General features: G+C 48.0%; 4 protein-coding genes across 7 annotated transcripts in view; 1 reads left to right on the forward strand and 3 right to left on the reverse strand.

The window, feature by feature from the left end:
• LOC132571225 (zinc finger protein 709-like) overlaps nucleotides 1–22,901 on the reverse strand; it is a 1,224,940-nt gene that overhangs the window by 416,386 nt on the left and 785,653 nt on the right. The window lies entirely within an intron of this gene.
• The window catches only part of LOC132571277 (zinc finger protein 420-like), a 166,472-nt gene that overhangs the window by 82,771 nt on the left and 60,800 nt on the right, over nucleotides 1–22,901 (forward strand). The gene's annotated exons all lie outside the window — the stretch shown is intronic.
• LOC132570986 (zinc finger and SCAN domain-containing protein 31-like) lies at nucleotides 8–4,125 on the reverse strand. The gene is made up of 2 exons (XM_060237622.1): nucleotides 3,636–4,125; nucleotides 8–66 (listed from the first exon to the last, which is right to left on the reverse strand). The coding sequence occupies exons 1-2, from the start codon at nucleotides 4,042–4,044 to the stop codon at nucleotides 8–10; spliced, it is 468 nt and encodes a 155-aa protein (XP_060093605.1). The 5' UTR covers nucleotides 4,045–4,125.
• On the reverse strand, nucleotides 12,502–21,994 carry LOC132571297 (zinc finger protein 660-like). Its single transcript, XM_060238089.1, has 6 exons — nucleotides 21,835–21,994; nucleotides 19,528–19,604; nucleotides 18,553–18,683; nucleotides 17,611–17,633; nucleotides 15,763–15,878; nucleotides 12,502–14,067 (listed from the first exon to the last, which is right to left on the reverse strand). Exons 3-6 carry the CDS (start codon nucleotides 18,556–18,558, stop codon nucleotides 12,629–12,631), a joined length of 1,584 nt encoding a protein of 527 aa, XP_060094072.1. The 5' UTR covers nucleotides 18,559–18,683; nucleotides 19,528–19,604; nucleotides 21,835–21,994; the 3' UTR covers nucleotides 12,502–12,628.

Genomic DNA, 22,901 nt, shown 5'->3' on the forward strand with positions numbered 1-22,901 from the left:
TAAGACCTTAGTCCTCTGAAAGTTCCTGCTCGAGCAGGACGTGGACCTTGCTTGCATGACTGAGGCCTGGATGCGAGATGGAGAGACTGTAGCTCTCTCACCAATCACGGACGAGTGGGCAGAGGGGAGGGGTGGCTCTATTCATACGAGAGGCTTACTCCTTTCGGGCTCTCCCAGCCCCAGAAATCAACAGCATCGAACGTGCGGGTCTGGCGCAGGATGTTGGGGAGGGGTTGGCGATATGGCTGGTGTACCATCCGCCTAACGCATCAGCCAGCGCCTTACCATCCCTGATGGAGGCCATAGCAGGCTGCGCGTTGGAGTACCCAAGGCTTTTGATCCTGGGTGACTTCAATGTCCATGCTGATGATGCGACCTCCAGCCAGGCGATGGACCTAATGTCATCCATGGCAACACTGGGACTCTCCCGATTTGTTACACTGCCCACCCCGTGGCGCAGAGTGGCAAAGCAGCAGTACTGCAGTACTGTGATCTGAACTCTCTGCTCACGACCTGAGTTCAATTCCGGCAGAACATAAGAGAAGCCATGTTGGATCAGGCCAACGGCCCATCAAGTCCAACACTCTGTGTCACACAGTGGCAAAAAATTTTATATACACACATACACTGTGGCTAATAGCCACTGATGGACCTGTGCTCCATATATTTATCTAAACCCTTCTTGAAGGTGGCTATACTTGTGGCCGCCACCACCTCCTGTGGCAGTGAATTCCACATGTTAATCACCCTTTGGGTGAAGAAGTACTTCCTTTTATCCGTTTTAACCTGTCTGCTCAGCAATTTCATCGAATGCCCACGAGTTCCTGTATTGTGAGAAAGGGAGAAAAGTACTTCTTTCTCTACTTTCTCCATCCCATGCATTATCTTGTAAACCTCTATCATGTCACCCCGCAGTCAACGTTTCTCCAAGCTAAAGAGTCCCAAGCGTTTCAACCTTTCTTCATAGGGAGAGTGCTCCAGCCCTTTAATCATTCTAGTTGCCCTTCTCTGGACTTTCTCCAATGCTATAATATCCTTTTTGAGGTGCGGCGACCGGAACTGCACACAGTGCTCCAAATGAGACCGCACCATCGATTTATACAGGGGCATTATGATACTGGCTGATTTGTTTTCAATTCCCTTCCTAATAATTCCCAGCATGGCGTTGGCCTTTTTTATTGCAGACGCACACTGTCTTGACATTTTCAGTGAGTTATCTACCACAACCCCAAGATCTCTCTCTTGGTCAGTCTCTGCCAGTTCACACCCCATCAACTTGTATTTGTAGCTGGGATTCTTGGCCCCAATGTGCATTACTTTGCACTTGGCCACATTGAACTGCATCTGCCACGTTGACGCCCACTCACCCAGCCTCAACAGATCTCTTTGGAGTTCCTCACAATCCTCTCTGGTTCTCACCACCCTGAACAATTTAGTGTCATCCGCAAACTTGGCCACTTCACTGCTCACTCCCAACTCTAAATCATTTATGAAGAAGTTAATAAAGAAGCTCGATTCAGGTAGCCGGCCCAAGGTTGACTCAGCCTTCCATCCTTCTGATGTCGGTAAAATGAGTGCCCAGCTTGCTGGGGGAAAAGTGTAGATGACTGGGGAAGGCAATGGCAAACCACCCCGTAAAAAGTCTGCCGTGAAAATGTGAAAGCAGCATCACCCCAGAGTCGGAAACAACTGGTGCTTGCACAGTGGACCTTTTTTCTCCTTTCCTCCACCCACCAGGCGGGGCATATACTAGTCTTGATCTTTGCAGCGGGGGTTTTGGTAGACAATATTACTGCTGAAGCAGTGCCATGGTCGGACCACTTCGCCCTTAAGGCTCGTGTGGATGTCCCTCCCCAAGCCCGTTTAGGCAGCAAGCATATTTTGGCTCGCCCGCAGAGCCTGATGGACCCTGAGCGGTCCCAAATGTCTCTACGGGACTCCTGGCCCCCTGGCAATTGTCTCGATGACCTGGTTGAGTCCTGGCATGGCCAGTTCTCCAGAGCCATCGATGAGATCGTGCCCTCTGCGCCCTTGTGTTAAGCTGGCACCATGGTATACCCCGGAATTGCGGCAGCTGAAACGAGGACTCAGACGGCTAGAGAGGCAATGGCAGCGTACTCGAGACAAAACGACTAGAACATCTTACAGAGAGTTTATGAGGTCCTATGAGATGGCAGTCAAAGTCACAAAGAAAACTTACTTTGTGGCCAAGATTGCGTCTGCAAATTAGTGCCCGGCGCAATTGTTTAGTACAATTCAGAGTCTTACAACACTGCCACAAGGCAGGCCAAACGCTAGGGAATTGGAGACTGGCTGTGAGGCTTTTGTAAAAATGTTTGCAGATAAGATCTCGTCGCTCCGCCGCGACTTCCCCTCCACATTGGAAACAGTATGCGAACTTGAGGCCAACAGCTTGTTGCCACTGAAAATGTCAAGAGTTTAGCACCAAATTAATTTTTGATTGTTTTTATTATAAAGAATGGATAAATTATAATATATATTGTTTTAACTGATTGTAGTGCTTTTATGCTGTAAGCTGCCCTGAGCCTGCTTCGGCGGAGAGGGCGGGATATAAATCAAATCAAATCAAAATAAATTATATGTAGCACCAGGGTTGGGGGTTTTTTAGCAGGAACACAGTTCCGGTTGGCTTGGTGTCAGGGGGTGTGGCCTATGAATTCCTGCTGGGTTTTTTCTACAAAAAGCCCTGTGTGAAACAGTGGTGACATCAGGGGGTGTGGCCTAATATGCAAATGAGTTCCTGTTGGGCTTTTTCTACCAAAAAAGCCCCGTGTAGAGCTAAATACAAACTGAAAATGACGCCATCTTGGATCTTAGGGACTGTAAACTGAAATTGCAGGAAACTGTATGTAATGATTTTAATGATTTTATTGTGATTTTATTATTAATACTATGTTGTTTTAACTGCTGTTAGCTGCCCTAAGCCCGTTTGGGGAGGGAGGGATACAAACATAATAAATAAATGAAAAAAGCCTACTAGAATAGGGGTGGGGAACCTTTTTTCTGCCAAGGGCCATATGGATATTTATAACACCATTCGCAGGCCATAAAAAAATATCAATTTAAAAAACAGTTCTGCCGAGGAAGAATGATTCAGGCCAGCAAAATTACTGCAAATAATTGTTTTTCTATTTGAAGTCATGTGGGGAGAGCCTAATCTGGCACGCACACACACACACACACGGCCCGCCACCCTAGGCGAATGCCTAGGTCCAGGGCTTTATTGTAGAAAAAGCCCAGCAGGAACTCAGTAGCATATCAGACCACATTCCCTAATATTAGCATATTAGGTCACACCATCTGGGATAATCAAGTGCAAGCTGAACTGTGACAGTAACTTTTCCAAGTCCTGCAGCAATTCTGGCCGGCTGGCCAGGCCCCAGGGAGGCTGCCGCACAGTACATCTGAGCCCTGTGATCCCTGCCTGGCCCTGGGGAGGCTGCTGCACAGCGTGGCTGGGCCCCACGATCCTCGCTGGCCAGTCAGGCCCCAGGGAGGCTGCCATATGGCTCGGTTCGGCCCAGCAATCCCCGAGGGCCACACCAAGTGACCTTGAGGGCCGTATACGGCCCTCGGGACAGAGGTTCCCAACCCCTGTACTAGAATAACCCCACTTGCCTGCTTTTCCTTCATTTTGTCCTCTGCCTGGCTGAGGAGGAAGCCTTCTGCCAGGGCCACCGCCTGGGAACTGGTCTCCGGCCCGCATTCCCTCACCCACCTCTCCATCTCTGGGGGCAGGACAGCCAAGAACTGCTCCAGGATCACCAGGTCCAGCATCTCCTTCTTGCTGTGCCTCTCTGGCTTCAGCCACTGGCGGCAAAGACGGTGGAGACGGCTGCAAACTTCCCGAGGCCCCTTGGTCTCCTGGTAGCAGAACTGCCTGAAATGCTGGCGCTGGACATCGGAGCTGATGGTGTCCCCACTTAGGGCCTTCCGTAGCCTTCGTCCCCCAAAAGCTCTTCTCTTCACAGCCTGGGTGGCCTTAGGAATTCTTTCTCCTTCTGGGGTAGTAGAATCTTTCATCTTGAAGGGAAGGCTCAGACAAAACTAGAAGGTTTTTCTGTTTGTTTCTTTCTTAAGTCCAGGGATAGACAAATGCATGGAGAAATGGAATTCTGCAAAGTGAATCCAACCAGAGACTTCCCTCTGTAGGAAAAAAAAACAAAGGCAAACAGAGACTTCCCTCAGGGTGGGTTCTTAGAGATATCTCAGGACTTGGACTCCCTTAATGCAGGGGTGTTGAACGTATTTGTTATGAGGGCTGAAGCAGACATAAATAACCTCGTTGTGCCAAGTCATGTTGGACCGGATCATGTGTGTACCTATTTAAGATTAGGTAGCAGACACATAAACTTTATAAAGGACATAGACAAACACAATTTTAAAAAAACTTAAAATAATACATGCTTAAAATATTAGCACTTGCTGGTCTTAAAGATGCTTTCTTTGTATCTCTCCCATGGGATCCAGGGAACTGGGCAAAGGAAGCTGTGGCTTTTCCTTCCTTCCCCAGGGGTCCAGGAAGGGGAGGAGCCTCAGCCAATTGCAGGAAAAGAGGCTTGGCTCAGTAGCTCTGCTGTGTAACTGAAAGCCTGGCAAAGCCAATGGAGAACATAAAGACTTTGCTCCGTAGTTTCTGTGCAATTGAGCAAGCCTTGCAAAGTGAGCTGTTATGCAGAAGGAAGCAAGAGGGAGAAGGAAGCAGATGACAGCCAGTTGCTTGGGAGCCTGACAGGAGCCCTCCAAAGGCCAGGTTCGGCCCCTGGGCCACATGTTTGACACCGCTGCCTAAACGGGCTCATGGAGGTAGTTTTGGCTCATCCTCCATCCACACATGCTTGGACCTCAAAACCCATTCCTATTGGTCCAGTTCCATTAGACAAGTTCATAGAGGGGTCACATGACCCCTTAAGGGATCTTTGCTGGGGTGGTGGTACAGAGAGGGGATCCTTTAGTCTGCGATTATTGCGGTCTTGAAATCTATTCCTTTTGGTTCAGGACAATGTGATGTGTAAATAAACAGGGTCACATGAAATGGGGGTCCAAATGCCTCTGAAGAGGAGCATAGGTTTAATAAAGTATAAAAATAAAAGTCGTTCCTCACAAGTAAGGCTTTTCTTCTGGAAAAAGAGGTGCCGGAACACTTGAGAGGAAAATAAAAGAGAAACACCCAGGCACCGCTCATGAGCTTTTAAACAATTTTGAGAATTTTGTTTCCACTGAGAGGTTCTAGAACTCTGTTTCGCTGCTTTCCCCCAGGGGAAAAAAGGCCCAACTCACAAGGAAGATCATTCAATCCTCCACTTATTGAATTTTGATAGATGATTGATAGATAGACAGACAGACAGACTTGTTCATAAATGATCTGGAGTTGGGAGTGAGCAGTGAAGTGGCCAAGTTTGCAGATGACACTAAATTGTTCAGGGTGGTGAGAACCAGAGAAGATTGTGAGGCACTCCAAAGGGATCTGTTGAGGCTGGGTGAGTGGGCATCAACATGGCAGATGAGGTTAAATGTGGCCAAATGCAAAGTAATGCACATTGGGGCCAAGAATCCCAGCTACAAATACAAGTTGATGGGGTGTGAGCTGGCAGAGACTGACCAAGAGAGAGATCTTGGGGTCGTGGTAGATAACCCACTGAAAATGTCAAGACAGTGTGCGATTGCAATAAAAAAGGCCAATGCCATGCTGGGAATTATTAGGAAGGGAACTGATAACAAATCAGCCAGTATCATAATGCCCCTGTATAAATTGATGGTGCGGTCTCATTTGGAGTACTGTGTGCAGTTTTGGTCGTCGCACCTCAAAAAGGATATTATAGCATTGGAGAAAGTCCAGAAAAGGGCAACTAGAATGATTAAAGGGTTGGAACACTTTCCCTATGAAGAAAGTTAAAACGCTTGGGGCTCTTTAGCTTGGAGAAACGTCGACTGCGGGGTGACATGATAGAGGTTTACAAAATAATGCATGGGATGGAGAAAGTAGAGAAAGAAGTACTTTTCTCCTTTTCTCACAATACAAGAACTCGTGGGCATTCGATGAAATTGTTGAGCAGTCAGGTTAAAACGGATAAAAGGAAGTAGGTCTTGAAATCTATTCCTTTTGGTTCAGGACCAAAGGGTGATTAACATGTGTGTGTGTGTGTGTGTGTGTATATATACACATATACACATATACATACATACATATATATATACACACATACACACGTTAATCACCCTTTGGGTGAAGAAGTACTTCCTTTTATCCGTTTTGGCCACTGTGTGACACAGAGTGTTGGACTGGATGGGCCATTGGCCTGATCCAACATGGCTTCTCTTATGTTCTCATGACAGACAGACGGACAGACGGATGGAGGGAGGGATGGAAGATAGATAGATGGATGGATGGATGATGGAAGATAGATAGATGGATAGATAGAGGGATAGATAGATAGAGGGACAGATAGACAGAGGGATAGAGGATAGAGGGATAGATGGATGGAGTAACAGAGGGAGGGATAGATGATAGATGGATAGAGGATAGATAGATGATGGATGGATAGATAGAGGACAGACTGATAGATAGATGATTGATAGATGATAGATAGATAGATGGAGGATAGATGGATAGAAAGAGAGAGAGATAGAGATAGGATAGATGGGACTCCTTTTCCAAATCTTCCATGTCTTTTTTTGAGATCCCAAAACAGCACTAAAAAGGAGTGTGTGGCTCAGAGCTAGAGCCTCTGCCTGGCACGCAGAGAGTCCCAGGTTCGACTCCTGGCATCTCCAGTTGGAAGGACCAGGTAGTTATAAAAGACCTCTGCTGGAGACCTTGGAGAGCCGCTGCCAGTCATGGGTAACAATATGGATCAGGGGTGGCCAAATTGCGGCTCAGGAGCCACATGTGGCTTTTTCACACATATTGTTTGGCTCTCAAAGCACCCCCACCCCAATAAGCCTGCCTGGAGAAGGCATTTGTCACTTTAAATCACTTCTCCAAGCCAGCCAGTGGCTCAGGGAATGCATTCAAAGTTGCCTTCTTTCCATCTCTCCCTCCCTCCTCCTTTCCCCATCTATTTACTTTCCCCCCTTCTTGCCTTGCAGCTCTCAAACATCTGACGTTCACGTATTGCGGCTCTCAAACATCTGATGTGCATTCTGTGTGGCTCTTACATTAAGCAAGTTCGGCCACCCCTGATACGGACCTTAAAGGAGGGAATGGGCTGATCCGGTATAAGGGAGCCTCATGTGTTCACAATAAGGCCACAGGTTCGTTCCCAAGCCCCTTCTTTAAAAAGTCGCCCCCTACAGTCCCGACGTGCCATCAGCAAAACCCTGAAAGGTCCCTTTCCCCTTCAGGACAAACGCCACCTCATGCGGCTGCAGAGCTTATTTCTAAGCCGCGGGTTTGCCTTCCTTTACGCCAGGAGTGGCCAACGGTAAATTCTCCAGATGTTTTTGCCTACAACTCCCATCAGCCCCAGCTATTGGTCATGCTGGCTGGGGCTGATGGCAGTTGTAGGCAAAAAAAATATCTGGAGAGCTACCGTTGGCCACCCCTGTTTTACGCGCAAACTTGGAGCAGGGCGGGAGGGGGGGTTGTCCCGTTTTGCTTCTGGATGAGGCCAATCAGAGGATCGAGGCTTTGAGATCCGGCTGCCTCAAGACCAGCCGCTGGGCTTTTTCCTGGGGAAAAAAAAACAGGATCCAGCTGCGAGAAAGCACACCCGGGCTGGATTTCTGCAACGCGGGGCGGTGCTCTTTGCAAACCTCTGGGAAAGTTGTGCGAGGACCCTGGGCGCGCCGCCCCGAGCGCATGGCCCTCTCCATGATTTAAAAATGCTGCAGAGATTCTCCCTTCTTGCTGCCCCCCTTTTTTTCTATCTGCCCCACTCCCTTCCTGTCCATTGGCTGCCCGGATTCCCTCCCTCCCCCCTTCTCTTCCGTCATTACAAGCCCCTCTCCATACCCAAATGCACTTTCAGCTCACCAGATCTTTGGGGAAGGGGCTGGTTGGTGGTGGTGCTGCTACAGCTCTCGCGCCAGGTTAGTAAAACGCAGTCGCTGCCTTTCTAGGAATGCGGACTCTCTCTTTCCTGCTTCGGCCGTCCTTCCCCGGGAAGTCCAATGGGCCCTGGCCCCACCCCTCGTCGCACCTTGGCAGGGGAAAGGACGCAAGAGCCCCCGCTGCAGGCTAAAGGACAGGAGGCAGCGTTTCGGCCCTGGCGAGCTGGGAACGCGTAAAGCCTGCAAGATTGTGCAAAGCGACGGGATCCGTCACACAGGCAGCGCCCAGGAAAGCGCAACAGGCACCCCACGTTTTTACCCTTCTCCTCCCCCTCCCTGAGCAAACCACTCGAGTCCTGCTCCCTAAAGGTCAAGGTAGTCTCCTCTGCAAGCATCAGTCGTTTCCAACTCTGGGGTGACGTCGCATTACGTTTTCACGGCAGACCTTTTTACGGGGTGGTTTGCAGAGTGGTAAAGCAGCAGTGCTGCAATGCTGTGGTCTGAATTCTCCGCTCAGGACCTGAGTTCGATTTCGGCGGAAGCTGGATTCAGGTAGCCGCCCCAAGGTTGACTCAGCCTTCCATCCTCCTGAGGTCAGTAAAATGAGTACCCAGCTTGCTGGGGGGGGAAGTGTAGACGACTGGGGAAGGCAATGGCAAGCCACCCCGTAAAAAAGTCTGTGAAAACGTGAACGCAACATCACCTCTGAGTCGGAAACGACTGGTGCTTGCATAGGGGACCTTTCCATTCCTTGCCATCGCCTTCCCCAGTCATCTACCCTTTCCACCCAGCAAGCTGAGTACTCATTTGACAGACCTTGGAAGGATGGAAGGCTGAGTGAACCTTGAGCCAGCTACCTAAACCAGCTTCTGCTGGGATCGAACTCAGGTCCTGAGCAGAGCAGCTTTACCACTCTGCACCACGGGACTCTCTCTGCTTCCTAGAGCACAGATCTTATGGGGGAAGGGGGCGGGAAGAGAACTTTCCTTACCCTCTCTTTAACAATGTATTTGTAATGAATTTTTAAAAAGTTATTCAGTTTTATCAGGGGTCATTTCGTAGAAAAAGAGGTGCCGGACCTCATTAGAACAACTCATATGCATAACTCATTTGGATAATATGCCACACACACCCTGACATCACCAGGAGGTGGACTAAATTATAGCAGCACAGCATTTGCCTTAAAATGCTTCTTGAATTATTACTGTCCTAATAAAACCTTACTCCCATCCAGTGTTCCCTCTAAGCTGAGTTAGTGTGAAGTAGCTCACAGATTTTTAGCCTCCAGATCACGCATTTTTGTCTTAGCTCAGAAAGGATGACCCCAGAGCACAAAAATTGATGCAGGAGCTCACAACTTTAATGCCAGTAGTTCACAACTTTAATACCAGTAGCCAGGGCTTTAGTTGTAGGAAATGCCGAGCAGGAACTCATTTGCACATTAGGCTACGCACCCCTGATGTCACCATTGTTTCACATAGGACTTCTTGTAGAAAAAGCTCAGCAGGAACTCATTTGCATGTTAGGCCACAACCCCTGACACCAAGCCAGCCGGAACTGTTTCTGTGCATTTCTGCTCAAAAAAAGCCCTGCCAGTAGCTCACAAAGTAGATTTTTTGTTCATAAGACTGCAGCTTAGAGGGAACATTGTACTTTTAAATTACTTTCTCCTATGTGGCCACAGTGGCATGAGGAAAATTTCTATCTGTGTTCTATGTTTTAGTCATTTTCCCTTTTTTTGTGATGAAAAATATGAGAAAGTTTGTGAAATCTTAAGAGTTCAGCAAAATTCTCACGGGGTTTGAACAGTAGAGCCCAGAAGAAAGTATTTGGCGGGGGGGGGGGTGCAATAAAGAAAGAGCACAATAAAATTTAGAGGTTCCAGAGCTCCTGCCCAAAATGCGGCCTGAGTTTTATTATAATGCAATTAAACTCCAAAAATGGAATACATACAGGGCTTTTTTTAGTAGAAAAAGCCCAGCAGCAATTCATTTGCATATTAAGCCACACCCCCTGATGCCAAGCCAACGGGAACTGCGTTACTGTGCGATCCTGCTCAAAAAAACCCCCTGACTGCATATAAAATGTAAGGTAGGCCATTTTAAGTCCATTCATTTTCCAGATGTAGGTAAGTCCATGATAGTCCATGTATTATCTCAAAGAGTGGAGGATCACAAAAGTCTGCAGTCTTAACTACATACTGATGGCTCCCACTGCTTAAAAAGCAAAACAAAATAAAATTGGTAATCTGTTACATCAACAATTATGGAAGCAGCCATACCCCATGAAACACTAGGTTGCATTCAGCGTTTCCTCTTAAGCTGAGCTAGTGTGAGCTAGCTTACAGTGTTTTAGCCTCCGACTCACATATTTTTGTCTCAGCTCAGGAAAAATGGCCCCAGAGCAAAGTAACATATGCAGTAGCTCACAAGATTCCACAGCTTAGCAGGAGCATTGGTTGCATCCAGTGTTCCCTCTAAGCTGCAGAGTCCAGTGAGCAAAATTTCTACTTTGTGAGCTACTGGCATTAAAGTTGTGAGCTACTGCATGAATTAGTGTGCTCCTTCCTGAGCTAAGATGAAAATGTGTGAGCTGGAGGCTAAAAATCTGTGAGCTAGCTCACGCTAACTCAGCTTAGAGGGAACGCTGATTGCATCAGTGCTTAGTTCTTGTGGCCCTTTCTTACATTCCCAGGGAGATGCTGATCAGTGTGCCGAGGATTAGACTAGATGGCCCTGGAGGTCCCTTTCAACTTCATGATTCTATGATCCATTTAATCCGTTCCTCTCCTATACATTTGGTCATTAACAAGCTGAGAATACTGCTTAATCCTGATGGCATCTGTTTTTATATTTACAGCATCCATGTAAGAGCCAGTTTGGTGTAGTGGTTGAGTGTGCAGACTCTTATCTGGGAGAACTGGGTTTGATTCCCCACTCCTCCACTTGCAGCTGCTGGAATGGCCTTGGGTCAGCCATAGCTCTCTTAGGAGTTGTCCTTGAAATGGCAGCTTCTGTCAAAGCTCTCTCAGCACCACCTACCTCACAGGGTGTCTGTTGTGGGGGAGGAAGATAAAGGAGATTGTGAGCCGCTCTGAGACTGAGATTCAGAGTGGAGGGCAGAATATAAATCCAATATCATCTTCTTCATGATGCTCAACATAAGAAGAACCCTGCTAGCTCAGATCAGTCTTGTCCAGTATCCTGTCCCATGCAGTAGCCAACTGATTCCTCTGGACAGCCAACAACAGGACACAGAGGCTGAGGCCTTTCCCTGATAAAAACACAAGTGCCCTGCTAGATCACACCACTGGTCTGTCTCATCTAGCATCCTATCTCACACAGTGGCCAACCAGTTCCTCTGGACAACTGACAACAGGGCATAAAGGCTGAGGCCTTTCCCTGATAAGAACATGAGAGCCCTGCTAGATAAGACCAGGGGCCCATCTCGTCCAACATCTTGTCTCACACTGGGGCCAACCAGTTCCTCTGGAGGGCCAACAACAGGGCAGAGAGGCCGAGGCCTTCATAAGAACATCAGATGAGCCTTGGTGGATCAGACCAGTGAGGATCCATCTAGTCCAGCATCCTGTTTCACACAGACCATGGAGGCCAAAGCCTTCCCCTGATTCTGCCTCCTGGAACTGGGAATTTAGAGCAGGGGTGTCAAACACACGGCCCAGGGGCTGAATCAGGCCCCCGAGCAACTGGCTGTCATCTGCTTCCTTATCCCTTTCTCTTGTTTCCATATGCATCTCAACTTGCTTTCCCAGGCTCTCTCAATTGCACAGCAGACCTTCTGAGCCAAGCCTCTCTTCTTTCTATTGGCTGATGCTCCTCCCCCTTCTCATCCCCTCCTGGCCGCAACTTCCTTTGCCCAGTTCCCTGGATCCCATGAGAGAAATAAAAAGAAAGCACCATTAAGACCAACAAGTGCTAATGTTTTAAGCATGTTTTAAGATTTAAAAAAAAATTAAACTTTAGTCATGTTTGTCTGTGTCCTTTAAAAAGTTTGTATCTCTGCTACCTAATCTTAAATTAAGAACGTAAGAGAAGCCATGTTGAATCAGGCCAATGGCCCATCCAGTCCAACACTCTGTATCACAGTGGCCAAAATAGCCACTGATGGACCTCTGATCCATATTTGTATCCAATCCACTTTTGAAGCTGGCTATGCTTGTAGCCATCACCACCTCCTGTGGCAGTGAATTCCACATGTTAATCACCCTTTGGGTGAAGAAGTACTTCCTTTTATCCGTTTTAACCTGACTGCTCATTAATGTAGTAAGTAGGTACACACATGGCCTGGCCCGACAAGATCTCATTTATGTCAGATCCAGCCCTCATAACAAATGAGTTTGACACCCCTGGCTTAGAGGTATACTGCTTCCAAACACCAAGATTCCCTTTAGTCACCATGTCTAGTAGTCACTGACAAACCTCTCCTCCATGAATCTGTCTAACCCATTTTTAAAGCTATGTAGTCTCATGACAGCAAATTCCCCATTTTAATCACTTGTGTGTGAAGGTCTTGTATGGAAACTTTCCCCACAGTACCCTCATTTGTATAGTTTCTGTTTTCTGGTGTGCGGTGAGATTCAAACACAGGTCTCTCCTCATTCTGGGCTTTGCGACCATTTCTTTCCTACATGAGTCCTCTGGTGTCTAGCCAGGCCTGAACTACAAGTGAAGCTCTTGCCACAGTCTGAGCACTCATAGGGCTTCTCTCCGGTGTGGATTCTCTGGTGCACGTGGAGCTGAGAACTCCAGCTAAAGCATTTGCCACAGTCTGAGCACTGGTATGGCTTCTCTCCCGTGTGGGTTCTCTGATGGACAATAAGGTCTGAGCTCAAGAGGAAGTTCTTCCCACACTCTGTGCAGTTGTATGGTTTCTTGCCTGTATGGATCCTCTGGTGTCTAATGAGGTTTGAATTCCTGGCAAAGCACTTCCCACAATCTGCACAGTTGTACCTCTTTTCTCTTCCGTGGAGTCTCTCGTCTGCACCAATGCAAGGCCTCACACAGTCGTCCTTTGGACAGTCTGTACATTTATCGGGTTTCTCGCCCATGTGGATTCTCCGGTGGTCACTGAGGCTGGATTTCACACTGAAGCTTTCCCCGCAGTCTAAGCATTCAAAGGGCTTCTCCCCCGTGTGGGTCCTCTGATGCCTAATGAGGCTGGCGCTACAGCTCAGGTTTTTCCCGCAGTCCGAACACTCGTACGGTTTGTCCTCGCTGTGGATTCTCTGATGCCGAATGAGGACTGAGCTGCAGTTGAAGCTCCTGTCGCAATCGGAGCACTGGTAGGGCTTCTCTCCAGTGTGGATTCTTTCGTGCACGATGAGGTTGGAGCTCTGGCTGAAGCATTTCCCACACGCAGAGCAAGTAAAGGGCTTCTCACCTCTGTGGGTTCTCACGTGCGCAATGAGAGCAGAGACGTGGCCAAAGCTTTTCCCACAATCTGTGCACTTGTAGGGCTTCTCCCCTGTGTGGATTCTCTCATGGGCGATCAGGCTGGATTTCACACTGAAGCTCTTCCCGCACAATGAACACTCAAATGGCTTCTCGTCCGTGTGGATTCTCTGGTGGGCCGTGAGGCTGGAGATCTGGCTGAAGCTCCTCCCACAGATGGGACATGGGTATGGTTTCTCCTGTGTGTGGATTCTTTCGTGGACAATGAGCGTAGATTTCTTCCCAAACGTCTTCCCACAGCTCAGGCATCTATAGAGCTTCTCTTCCGTGTGGATTCTCTCGTGAGCAATGAGGCTAGAGATACTGCTGAAGCATCTTCCACACTGGCTGCACACTGAGTGTCTCTTGGTGGAGTTTTTATCACTTGGAACATGAAAAACTGGCTCATTTAGACTGTTGCCGGCCAGAATTTTATCCTTCTGCCTTTTGGTTTTCCTCTCGTCTTCCACAATCTCTTCCTGCTCAGGAGCTTGGAGGCGTTGATCTTCTGCTTTTACCTCCCCAGACGATTGTTTTGAATTCCCTTTATTAGGAGTGTTTCCCTCTTCCTCTTTTCTTTCCTTCTCAGGCACCCAACCTTGACCTGCCAGAGCAAGAGAATAAAGATGGGTGTGAAACCCACAGAGAGGCGGGTAGCAGACACGCATCCTCTCCATGTTCTTTGTCTAGTTCTCAGAGGAATGAATTTGCTATGCAACACCTCTTATGGGATCAGAACGTTTCCATATCGGATCACCCAGTTCAGGATTCAGGTGAGGCAGACGGGAGATGGTCAAATTCACATCATTTCCACTTGATAAGGAAACAGTGATAAATCTGTTTGGACTGTACTACCTCAGACTGCACACCTCAATTTTGCTCTGCTGTGCAAGAGAGAGAAGGAAGGGAGGGAGGGGGAGAGAGAGAGAGACAGGAAGGAAGGGAGAGAGACAGGAAGGAAGGGAGAGAGAGAAAAAGAAAGAAAGAAAGAAAGAAAGAAAGAAAGAAAGAAAGAAAGAAAGAAAGAAAGAAAGAAAGAAAGAAAGAAAGAAAGAAAGAAAGAAAGAAAGAAATCAGTGGCGTCCCAAGTTTCATGATGCCATCATATAGTACATTGAATTTGGCATTATTGGAGTGTACTACACTGTATTTTATTATTATGTAATGATGTATCTTTTTATGCATTTTAAGTACTGTGTACGCATATGTTGTACGCTGCCCAGAGTCCCAATTGTGGGAAATGGAGTGGGTTAAACAAACAGCCTCCCTGTTCTTAGAAAACTAGCAGCTTAGGGAGAAAGCCAGGCCAGAATCCTTCTCCATGCTAATTTTCCATAGGCAGTGTGGAAATTTTTTTTTTATGATGAAGCATTCAATCAAGTGAGCCCCTACTATAGTACTATAGCTCTTTCGCTTGGAGAAACGTTGACTGCGGGGTGACATGACAGAGGAGAAGGGAGGGTGAAATTCAAGTGAAGAGAAATTCCCTGAGAAGATAGCAGTGGGGAATTATGAGAGGTCAGGAGGGAAGAGAGAAAGAAGCAGATTGCAGATTTATACCCTGCCCTTTTCTCTGAATCAGGGTCTCAGAGCGGCTTACAATCTCCTTTATCTCCTTCCCCCGCAACAGACACCCTGTGAGGTGGGTGGGACTGAGAGAGCTCTTTCAAGGACAACTCCTGCCAGAGATATGGCTGACCCAAGGTCATTCTAGCAGCTGCAAGTGCAGGAGCTGGGAATCAAGCCAGGTTCTCCCAGATAAGAGGAGTAGTAGAAGAAGAAGACTGCAGATTTAAACCCTGCCCTCCTCTCTGAATCAGAGACTCAGAGCGGCTTACAATCTCCTTTATATCCTCCCCCACAACAGACACCCTGTGAGATGGGTAGAACTGAGAGAGCTCTTACAGCAGCTGCCCTTTCAAGGACAACTCCTACAAGAGCTATGGCTGACCCCAGGCCATTCCAGCAGCTGCAAGTGGAGGAGTGGGGAATAAAACCTGGTTCTCCCAGATAAGAGGAGAAGAAGAAAATTGCAGATTTATACCTCACCCTCCTCTCTGAATCAGAGACTCAGAGCGGCTTACAATCGAATATCTTCTCCCCCCACAACAGACACCCTGTGAGGTGGGTGGGGCTGAGGGAGCTCTTACAGCAGCTGCCCTTTCAAGGACAACTCCTGCAATAGCTATGGCTGACCCAAGGCCATTCCAGCAGCTACAAGTGGAGGAGTGGGGAATCAAACCCAGTTCTCCCAGATAAGAGTCCACACACTTAACCACTACACCAGACTGAACCTCACCATCACATCCGATAAGTGCAGCCTGAAGGGTAGGTTGTTTCTCCATGGGATTGTCAGATCCCTGTTCCAGCTCTGCCCAGTCAGGTTCAGGTTTGGGGATCACAGCGCCTTCCATGCTACAGAAGAGAAGTTCAGAGGGTTCAAACAAGTCATCCACTGTTATTCGGGCTGTCCACCTCTAACTTCACAGGTCTCTGAGGCCAAAACATGTTACAATTAAGATACGGTTCCAACCAGCACTTGCAGTGGGTCCCCATCTGCGTGTTCCCTGTGGGGACTCAAATGAGAAGTGCTGGAGGCACATTCTGTACCCTTGTAGACCTCGGATGGGGCAAAAAATATCCTACAGGGTAATTCAGGGTGGGAAAATGGCACAGGGAGAAGCCAAGAGCCCTCCGCCCCACACGGAACTCTCTGTCTGGGGCAGTGATGGTCTGTATTCTTGGTGCATGGGAAAAGGCAGCAGTGGGAGGGCGTCTAGTGTCCTGGCCCCATTGATGGAACCTGGGATTTTTGGCCACTGTGTGACACAGAGTGCTGGACTGGATGGGCCATTGGCCTGATACAACATGGCTTCTTATGGCACAATCTTAGTCCAAAACAGCCCCTGTAGTGCTTTAAAATTTGAGTTCTCACAGGGAACTCACAACTGATGCATGGCGATTTTTATAAAATATAATATGTAGTTGAGTCCACACCACTCAGACGTCTGATTGAACAGCCTGACTCAGGAGAAAGCGACATCCTAAATCAGGGGTGGCCAAATTGCGGCTCAGGAGCTGCATGCGGCTCTTTCACACATATTGTGTGGCTCTCGAAGCCCCCACCGCCCCATCAGCCAGCTTGGAGAAGGCACTTGTCTCTTTAAATTGCATATCCAAGGCAACCCAGCTGGCAGCTTGGATTGGGGCCAAAAATCCCAGCTACAAATACAAGTTGATGGGGTGTGAACTGGCATAGACTGACCAAGAGAGAGATCTTGGGGTCGTGGTAGATAACTCACTGAAAATGTCAAGACAGTGTGTGGTTGCAATAAAAAAGGGCAACGCCATGCTGGAAATTATTAGGAAGGGAACTGAAAACAAATCAGCCAGTATTATAATGCCCCTGTATAAATCGATGGTGCAGTCTCATTTGGAATACTGTGTACAATTTTGGTCACCGCACCTCAAAAAGGATATTATAGCATTGGGAAAAGTGCAGAAAAGGGCAACTAGAATGATTAAAGGTTTGGAACACTTTCACTATGAAGAAAGGTTAAAACGCTTGGGCCTCTTTAGCTTGGAGAAACATCGACTGCAGGGTGACATGATATAAGATTACAAGATTATGCATGGGATGGAGAAAGTAGAGAAAGAAGTACTTTTCTCCCTTTCTCACAATACAAGAACTCGTGGGCATTCAATTAAATTGCTGAGCAGTCGGGTTAGAACAGATAAAAAGAAGTACCGTACTTCTTCACCCAAAGGGTGATTAACGTGTGGAATTCACTGCCACAGGAGGTGGTGGCGGCTACAAGCATAGACAGCTTCAAGAGGGGATTGGATAAAAATATGGAGCAGAGGTCCATCAGTGGCTATTAGCCACAGTATATTATTGGAACTGTCTGGGGCAGTGATGCTCTGTATTCTTGGTGCTTGGGGGGAGGCAAAGTGGAAGAGCTTCTAGATCCACTTGTGAACCTTCTGATGGCACTTGGGGGGGGGGGGTGGCCACTGTGTGACACAGAGTGTTGGACTGGATAGGCCATTTGCCTGATCCAACATGGCTTCTCTTATGTTCTTAAACCTTGTTGGTCACTGGACTTGAATCAAGAGGTTCTATTGCACACCCAGCACAGATACTCACCTGTTTCTAAGGCCTCCAACAGCCTGTAAGGAAGAAAAAAACATGATGAATAGGATTCTGAAAAGCAGAGAATGAATTTATGAAGTTGTTTTGTTACTCCCAGGAACTTATAGCTGATTTCCTTGATTTCTTGTTGTAGGTATTTTCCGGACCGTCCCTTATGGGAAGGCTGCCCACAACAAGTATAAAAACATGTTCTAGGTGCTGAGTTCAGATTCCAGATCAGCTTCCAGAGCCAGTTAGCGGTTAAGTGCATGGACTTTTATCTGGGAGAACCGGGTTTGATTCCCCACTCTTCCACATGCACCTGCTGATGTGACCTTGGGTCAGCCACCAGTTCTATCAAGGCTCTTCTGCTCAAGAGTAGTTTCTGTCAGAGCTCTCTCAGCCCCACCTGCCTCACGTCACAGGGTGTCTGTTGTGAGGAGGAGAAGGGAAAGGAGATTTGTACGCTGTTCTCAGACTCCTTTGGCTAGCAAAGGGGGGTATAAATCCAATCTCTTCTCTTGAGAGCCAGTTTGGTATAGTGGTTAAGTGCACAGACTCTACCTGGGAGAACCAGGTTTGATTCCCCACTCCTCCACCTGCACCTGCTGGAATAGCCTTGGGTCAGCCATAGCTCTGACAGAGGTTGTCCTTGAAAGGGTAGCTGCTATGAGAGCCCTCTCAGTCCCACCCACCTCACAGGGTGTCCGTTGTGGGGGAGGGGGAAGATAAAGGAGATTGTGAGCCACTCTGAGACTGTGAGATTCGGAGCGGGGGGTGAGATATAAATCCAATATCAGCATCATCTTATTCTTCATCATCATCATCATCATCATCATCATCATCATCATCATCTTCAGATCATGTTATTTTCTGCTTGGTCAAGGGTGCTACTAGTCTTCAAATATTATTTTAAACAATTTGGTTGCTCTCTATAATGTTAAATAGTAAACAGACCAACATGATTGTTACTCAGGGGGTTGTTTTTTCCCCCTCGTGTTTGTGGTTGCTGAAATCTTGCAAGGGTCACACCGATGAGCCCTTGATGTCCCTCGCAAATCACTCCCTCAGAGCACCTTTCCTCAGTCCTCTAGTTACCTGTTAGTTCTCATGTTCATTTCAAGGTACTGACTAAGTCTTGTAACCCACCTTGACTGTCAGTGTGAAAGGGGGGTTATAAACAATTTTTTAAGGTGGTACTCTCCTCTTTTTTAATGGTAGAAAGGAGCAAGAGTCCAGGGGCACCTTAAAGACTTACAAAATTTGTGGCAGGGTAGGTACTTCCGTGAGTTACTTCAGGTATCTGAAGAGGCAATCAACAATGCACAAAAACTCCTACCTGGCCACAATTTTTTTTTTAGGTGCTCTGGACTCTTGCTCTTTTCTGTTGCTACAGACAGATTAATACAGTTACCCGTCTTGATCTCTTTTTAATATTTCTTTCATAAAATGTCACCAACTCAGCTTGTCAAACACAACATTCCCAGATGCCTCAGCTCCAGCTGTACTATAGATCAGAGAATTTGCCCAAAGAGGATAAATTCAGACTTGCAGACTTCAATTTCTCTGTGTGTCTTTCTGAGAAACCTGAAGGCACCCTCTCCTGCCAGAAATTTAGGAGAAGCCTAGGTTGCTACCATCCTCATGGAAGCCTCAGTGTTCCTGCTACGCTGAGTTAGCGTGAGCTAGCTCACAGATTTTTAGCCTCCAGCTCACACATTTTTGTGAAGGATGACCCCAGAGCACAATGATTTATGCAGTAGCTCACAACTTTATTGCCTGTAGCTCACAACTTTAATACCAATAGCTCACAAAGTAGAATTTTTGCTCACAAGACTCTGCAGTTTAGAGGGAACATTGATCAGAACCCCACAAAACCAGAACCGCCACAAAAGCACATGGCTATACAGTTATGCCCCAGGTGTGACCAACCTGACAGGAGAGATCTTCTGAGACCAGCGGCTTTCATCTGCTTCCATTTTCACCCAGCTCAGGCACTCTGGAGTCTCCTGACCATGCAGGGTGAGGGGGGGGCGGGGAGAGAATTCTGAATTTTACATCCTTCATTTGTTTTCACAAAAATATAAAATTCTTTTTTCATCTCAAAATGTTTCTGGCTCCAGGCAGAAATGGAGGGCTCAGATTCCCAAACAACAAAATTGTATCAAATCTTCTCAACCGCTCTATTCGTGCTCTTATGCCAATAAAGGCTCTTCTTCTAATGTTTCTCAAATAATATATAAACAATCCATCCTGAGCCTGTTCTGGGGAGGGTAGGATATAAATCCAAATAATAAATAAAATAAATGTTCTTATTAGGGGAAGGCCTCAGACTCTTTGCCCTGTTGTCTCTGGATGGCCACTGTGTGAGATGGGAGGCTGGACTATTGGGTCTGATCTAGCATGGCTCTTCTTAGTTTCTTAACCTCCCAAATCCAGAGGCAATGTATCTCTGGATAGCAGTTTTGGGGGCAATAACACAGAGGGCCTTTCCCTTCCCTTGTGCAGGCATTTGGGATAATTTAGCTGGTCACTGAGGGAACCAGGACTTGATCGATGCTAAGCTAGATCTGACCAGGATGCTCTTGCATTCACTACATCAATATCATAATTATTGAGGATACCAGGAGGATTTGGGGGGTGGGGGGAGCCACATTTATTTTTACTCGAGAGGCTCTGTGTCATTTTTAAGAACTGCCTTTGGGCATGGAGAACTTCAACGGGGGCTGCCTAGATCATATTTTGGAAAGGTCCCCTCACAACAACTACACGATGCTTCCTCCAACAACCTACTAAGCCAGGAGTGGCCAAACTGTGGCTGGTTCCGCACTCACCTTGCTCCGGAGCAGGCGTCTGCATCTGTGCAGAGCAAGCTGGTGATTTCGCACCAGTTGCTCCGCACCGCCATTTCACGAGGGGCAAACCCGCGATTTGCCACGCCATGGTGTAAACCTGGGGAGGGGGGAAGGTTTGCACTGCAACACGGCAGATCACGGGTTTGCCCCATGCAAAATGGCGGCACAGAGCTGCTGGTGCGAAATTGCCAGCTTGCTTCACGCAGAAACAGAAGCCTCCGGAGCAAGACGAGTGCAGAATCAGCCTGTGGCTCAGGAGCCACATGTGGCTCTTTCACACATATGGTGTGGCTCTCGGAGCTCCCACCACCCCATTGGTTGACTTAAAGAAGGCATTTCTCTCTTTAAATCACTTTTCCAAGCCAAGCCAGCTGGTGGCTTGGAAAATGCATTTAAAGTTGCTTTCTTTCCATCTCCATTTCCCCTTCCTTCCTTCTTCTCTTCCTTCTCTCAAACATCTAACTTTCATGTCTCGCAGCTCTCAAACATCTGATGTTTATTCTATGTGGCTCTTACGTTAAGCAAGTTTGGCCACCCCCACACTAAGCAAAACAGGTATTCCCAAGACAGGAACCCTGGGGGGGAGAGGAAGCAATCCCCCCCCTTCCAACTGTTTATAGAATCAGGTCTGGTTCGGAGTGATGAATCTATGGGGTACACACCTCCCGACACCCTCAGATAAGGATGCCAGCCTACAGGTGGGACCTGGGGATCCCCTGGAATCACAGTTCATCGCCAGACTCCAGGGATCCTATCTCTTGGAGAAAAAGATGCTTCAGAAGGTGGCCTCTACAGGATTGTACCCAACTGAGGTCCCTCTCCTCCCCAGGTTCCATCATCCCAAGGGGTGGAATTCTAAGAGGAGCTCCTTTGCATATTAGGCCACACACCCCTGATGTAGCCAGTCCTCCAAGAGCTTACAAAAAAGGGCCTTTTAAGCTCTTGGAGGATTGGCTACATCAGGGGTGTGTGGCCTAATATGCAAAGGAGCTCCTCCTAGAATTCCACCCCTGATCATCTCCAAATCTCCGGGAGTTTCCCAACCTGGAATTGGCAACCCTACCCCTCCCACAGTGCCACCTCTTGCTTACTGTTGGCCTCAAGAAAGCCCAATTTCTCTACTCCGGCCCCGGAGGGAATAAGAACTTAAGAAAAGCCATGTTTGATCAGGCCAATGGCCCATCCAGTCCAACACACTGTCACACAGTGGCCAAAAAACCCAGGTGCCATCAAGAGGTCCACCAGTGGGGCCAGGATACTAGAAGCCGCCCCCCCCCCCCCAAGCACCAAGAATACAGAGCATCACTGCCCGGGACAGAGAGTTCCAACGATACACCGCTGGGGAACCTTCCCACCCGCACGCACGCCTCCCCCAACCACTTACCTGGCTCAGGTGCGTCGCATCCATCCCCCGGAGCCACCTGGGCAAAGGTCGGCCTTTACCTGCAGAGATTGCAGGATGGATGGAGGGGGGAGAATGTGGGATCTATAGAACAGCTGGGTGGGTCGCTTCCGCTTGGGGGTGGGTGGGGGGAGCGCCGTCCAGTCTGATCCTGCTCAGCCCATCTTGTTTCCCCTCCGCCAGACGCAGCCCCTTCCTCCTCCAGAGGAGACCGAGCGAGGCCCGCTCCTTCTTCGCGCACTGGAGCCCCCCTGCTGGCCGCTCCGAAGTCTCTTGCAACGGAGGGGAGGGGGCTGCCTTGGCCCTGAAAGCCGGGCGCCTCCGAGCATGTGCAGAGTGCTTTCACTGCACAGGCAAGCAAAGAAACACAAACACAAAATTAAAGAAATAAAACATGATTAATATATTAGCATTTGTTTGTTTTAAAAGTGCTTTCTTTGTATCTCTTCCATGTGATCCAGGGAACTGGGAAAAGGAAGCTCTGACTTCTTCCTTCTCCAGAGGACCAGGAGGGAGAGGAGCCTCAGCCAATAGAAAGAAGAGAGGTTTGGCTCAGTAGCTCTGCTGTATGTCTGAGAGAGACTGCCAAAGCAAGCTATTCCTTCCCCTTTGTTTTTCCTGGTTTCAGAAAGAGCCGCCAGCTTCAGGGGCGCCAATTCATTTGTTATGAGGGCTGGATCTGACATAAAAAAGACCTGGTTGGGCCGGGCCATATCTGGTTGGGCCAAGCCATGTCAGGCAGGCAGATCCAAAGCCTAGATTAATGCTGTCATGTGTCAGCAGTGCTCTTCCATTTAAGGATGCCAGCCTCCAGGTGGGACCTGGAGCCCTCCTGGGATTACAGCTATCTCCAGACTACTGAGATTAGTTCCCCTGGACAAAATGGACGCATTAGTGCAGGGGTGGCCAAACTTCCTTAACATAAAAGCCACATATAATAAATGTCAGAGGTTTGAGAGCATCAAGACATAGGTGTCAGATGTTTGAGAGCTGCAAGATGGGAGGGAGGAAGATGGAGGAGGGAGAGGTGGAAAGAAAGCAACTTTAAC

This window comes from Heteronotia binoei, chromosome 5, assembly GCF_032191835.1.
Source record: "Heteronotia binoei isolate CCM8104 ecotype False Entrance Well chromosome 5, APGP_CSIRO_Hbin_v1, whole genome shotgun sequence".
Lineage (NCBI taxonomy): Eukaryota > Metazoa > Chordata > Lepidosauria > Squamata > Gekkonidae > Heteronotia > Heteronotia binoei.

What these genes read in the sequence shown, in the direction of transcription:
- LOC132570986 (XM_060237622.1), bottom strand. Translation starts at nt 4,044, where the DNA reads ATGAAAGATTCTACTACCCCAGAAGGAGAAAGAATTCCTAAGGCCACC. An exon ending in AATGAAGGAAAAGCAGGCAA is followed by an intron (nt 67 to 3,635) that starts GTGGGGTTATTC and finishes TCTCGCATCCAG; the next exon opens with GCCTCAGTCATGCAAGCAAG.
- LOC132571297 (XM_060238089.1), bottom strand. An exon ending in GTTGGAGGCCTTAGAAACAG is followed by an intron (nt 15,879 to 17,610) that starts GTGAGTATCTGT and finishes TCTCTTCTGTAG; the next exon opens with CATGGAAGGCGCTGTGATCC. An exon ending in TGCACTTATCGGATGTGATG is followed by an intron (nt 14,068 to 15,762) that starts GTGAGGTTCAGT and finishes TTGCTCTGGCAG; the next exon opens with GTCAAGGTTGGGTGCCTGAG.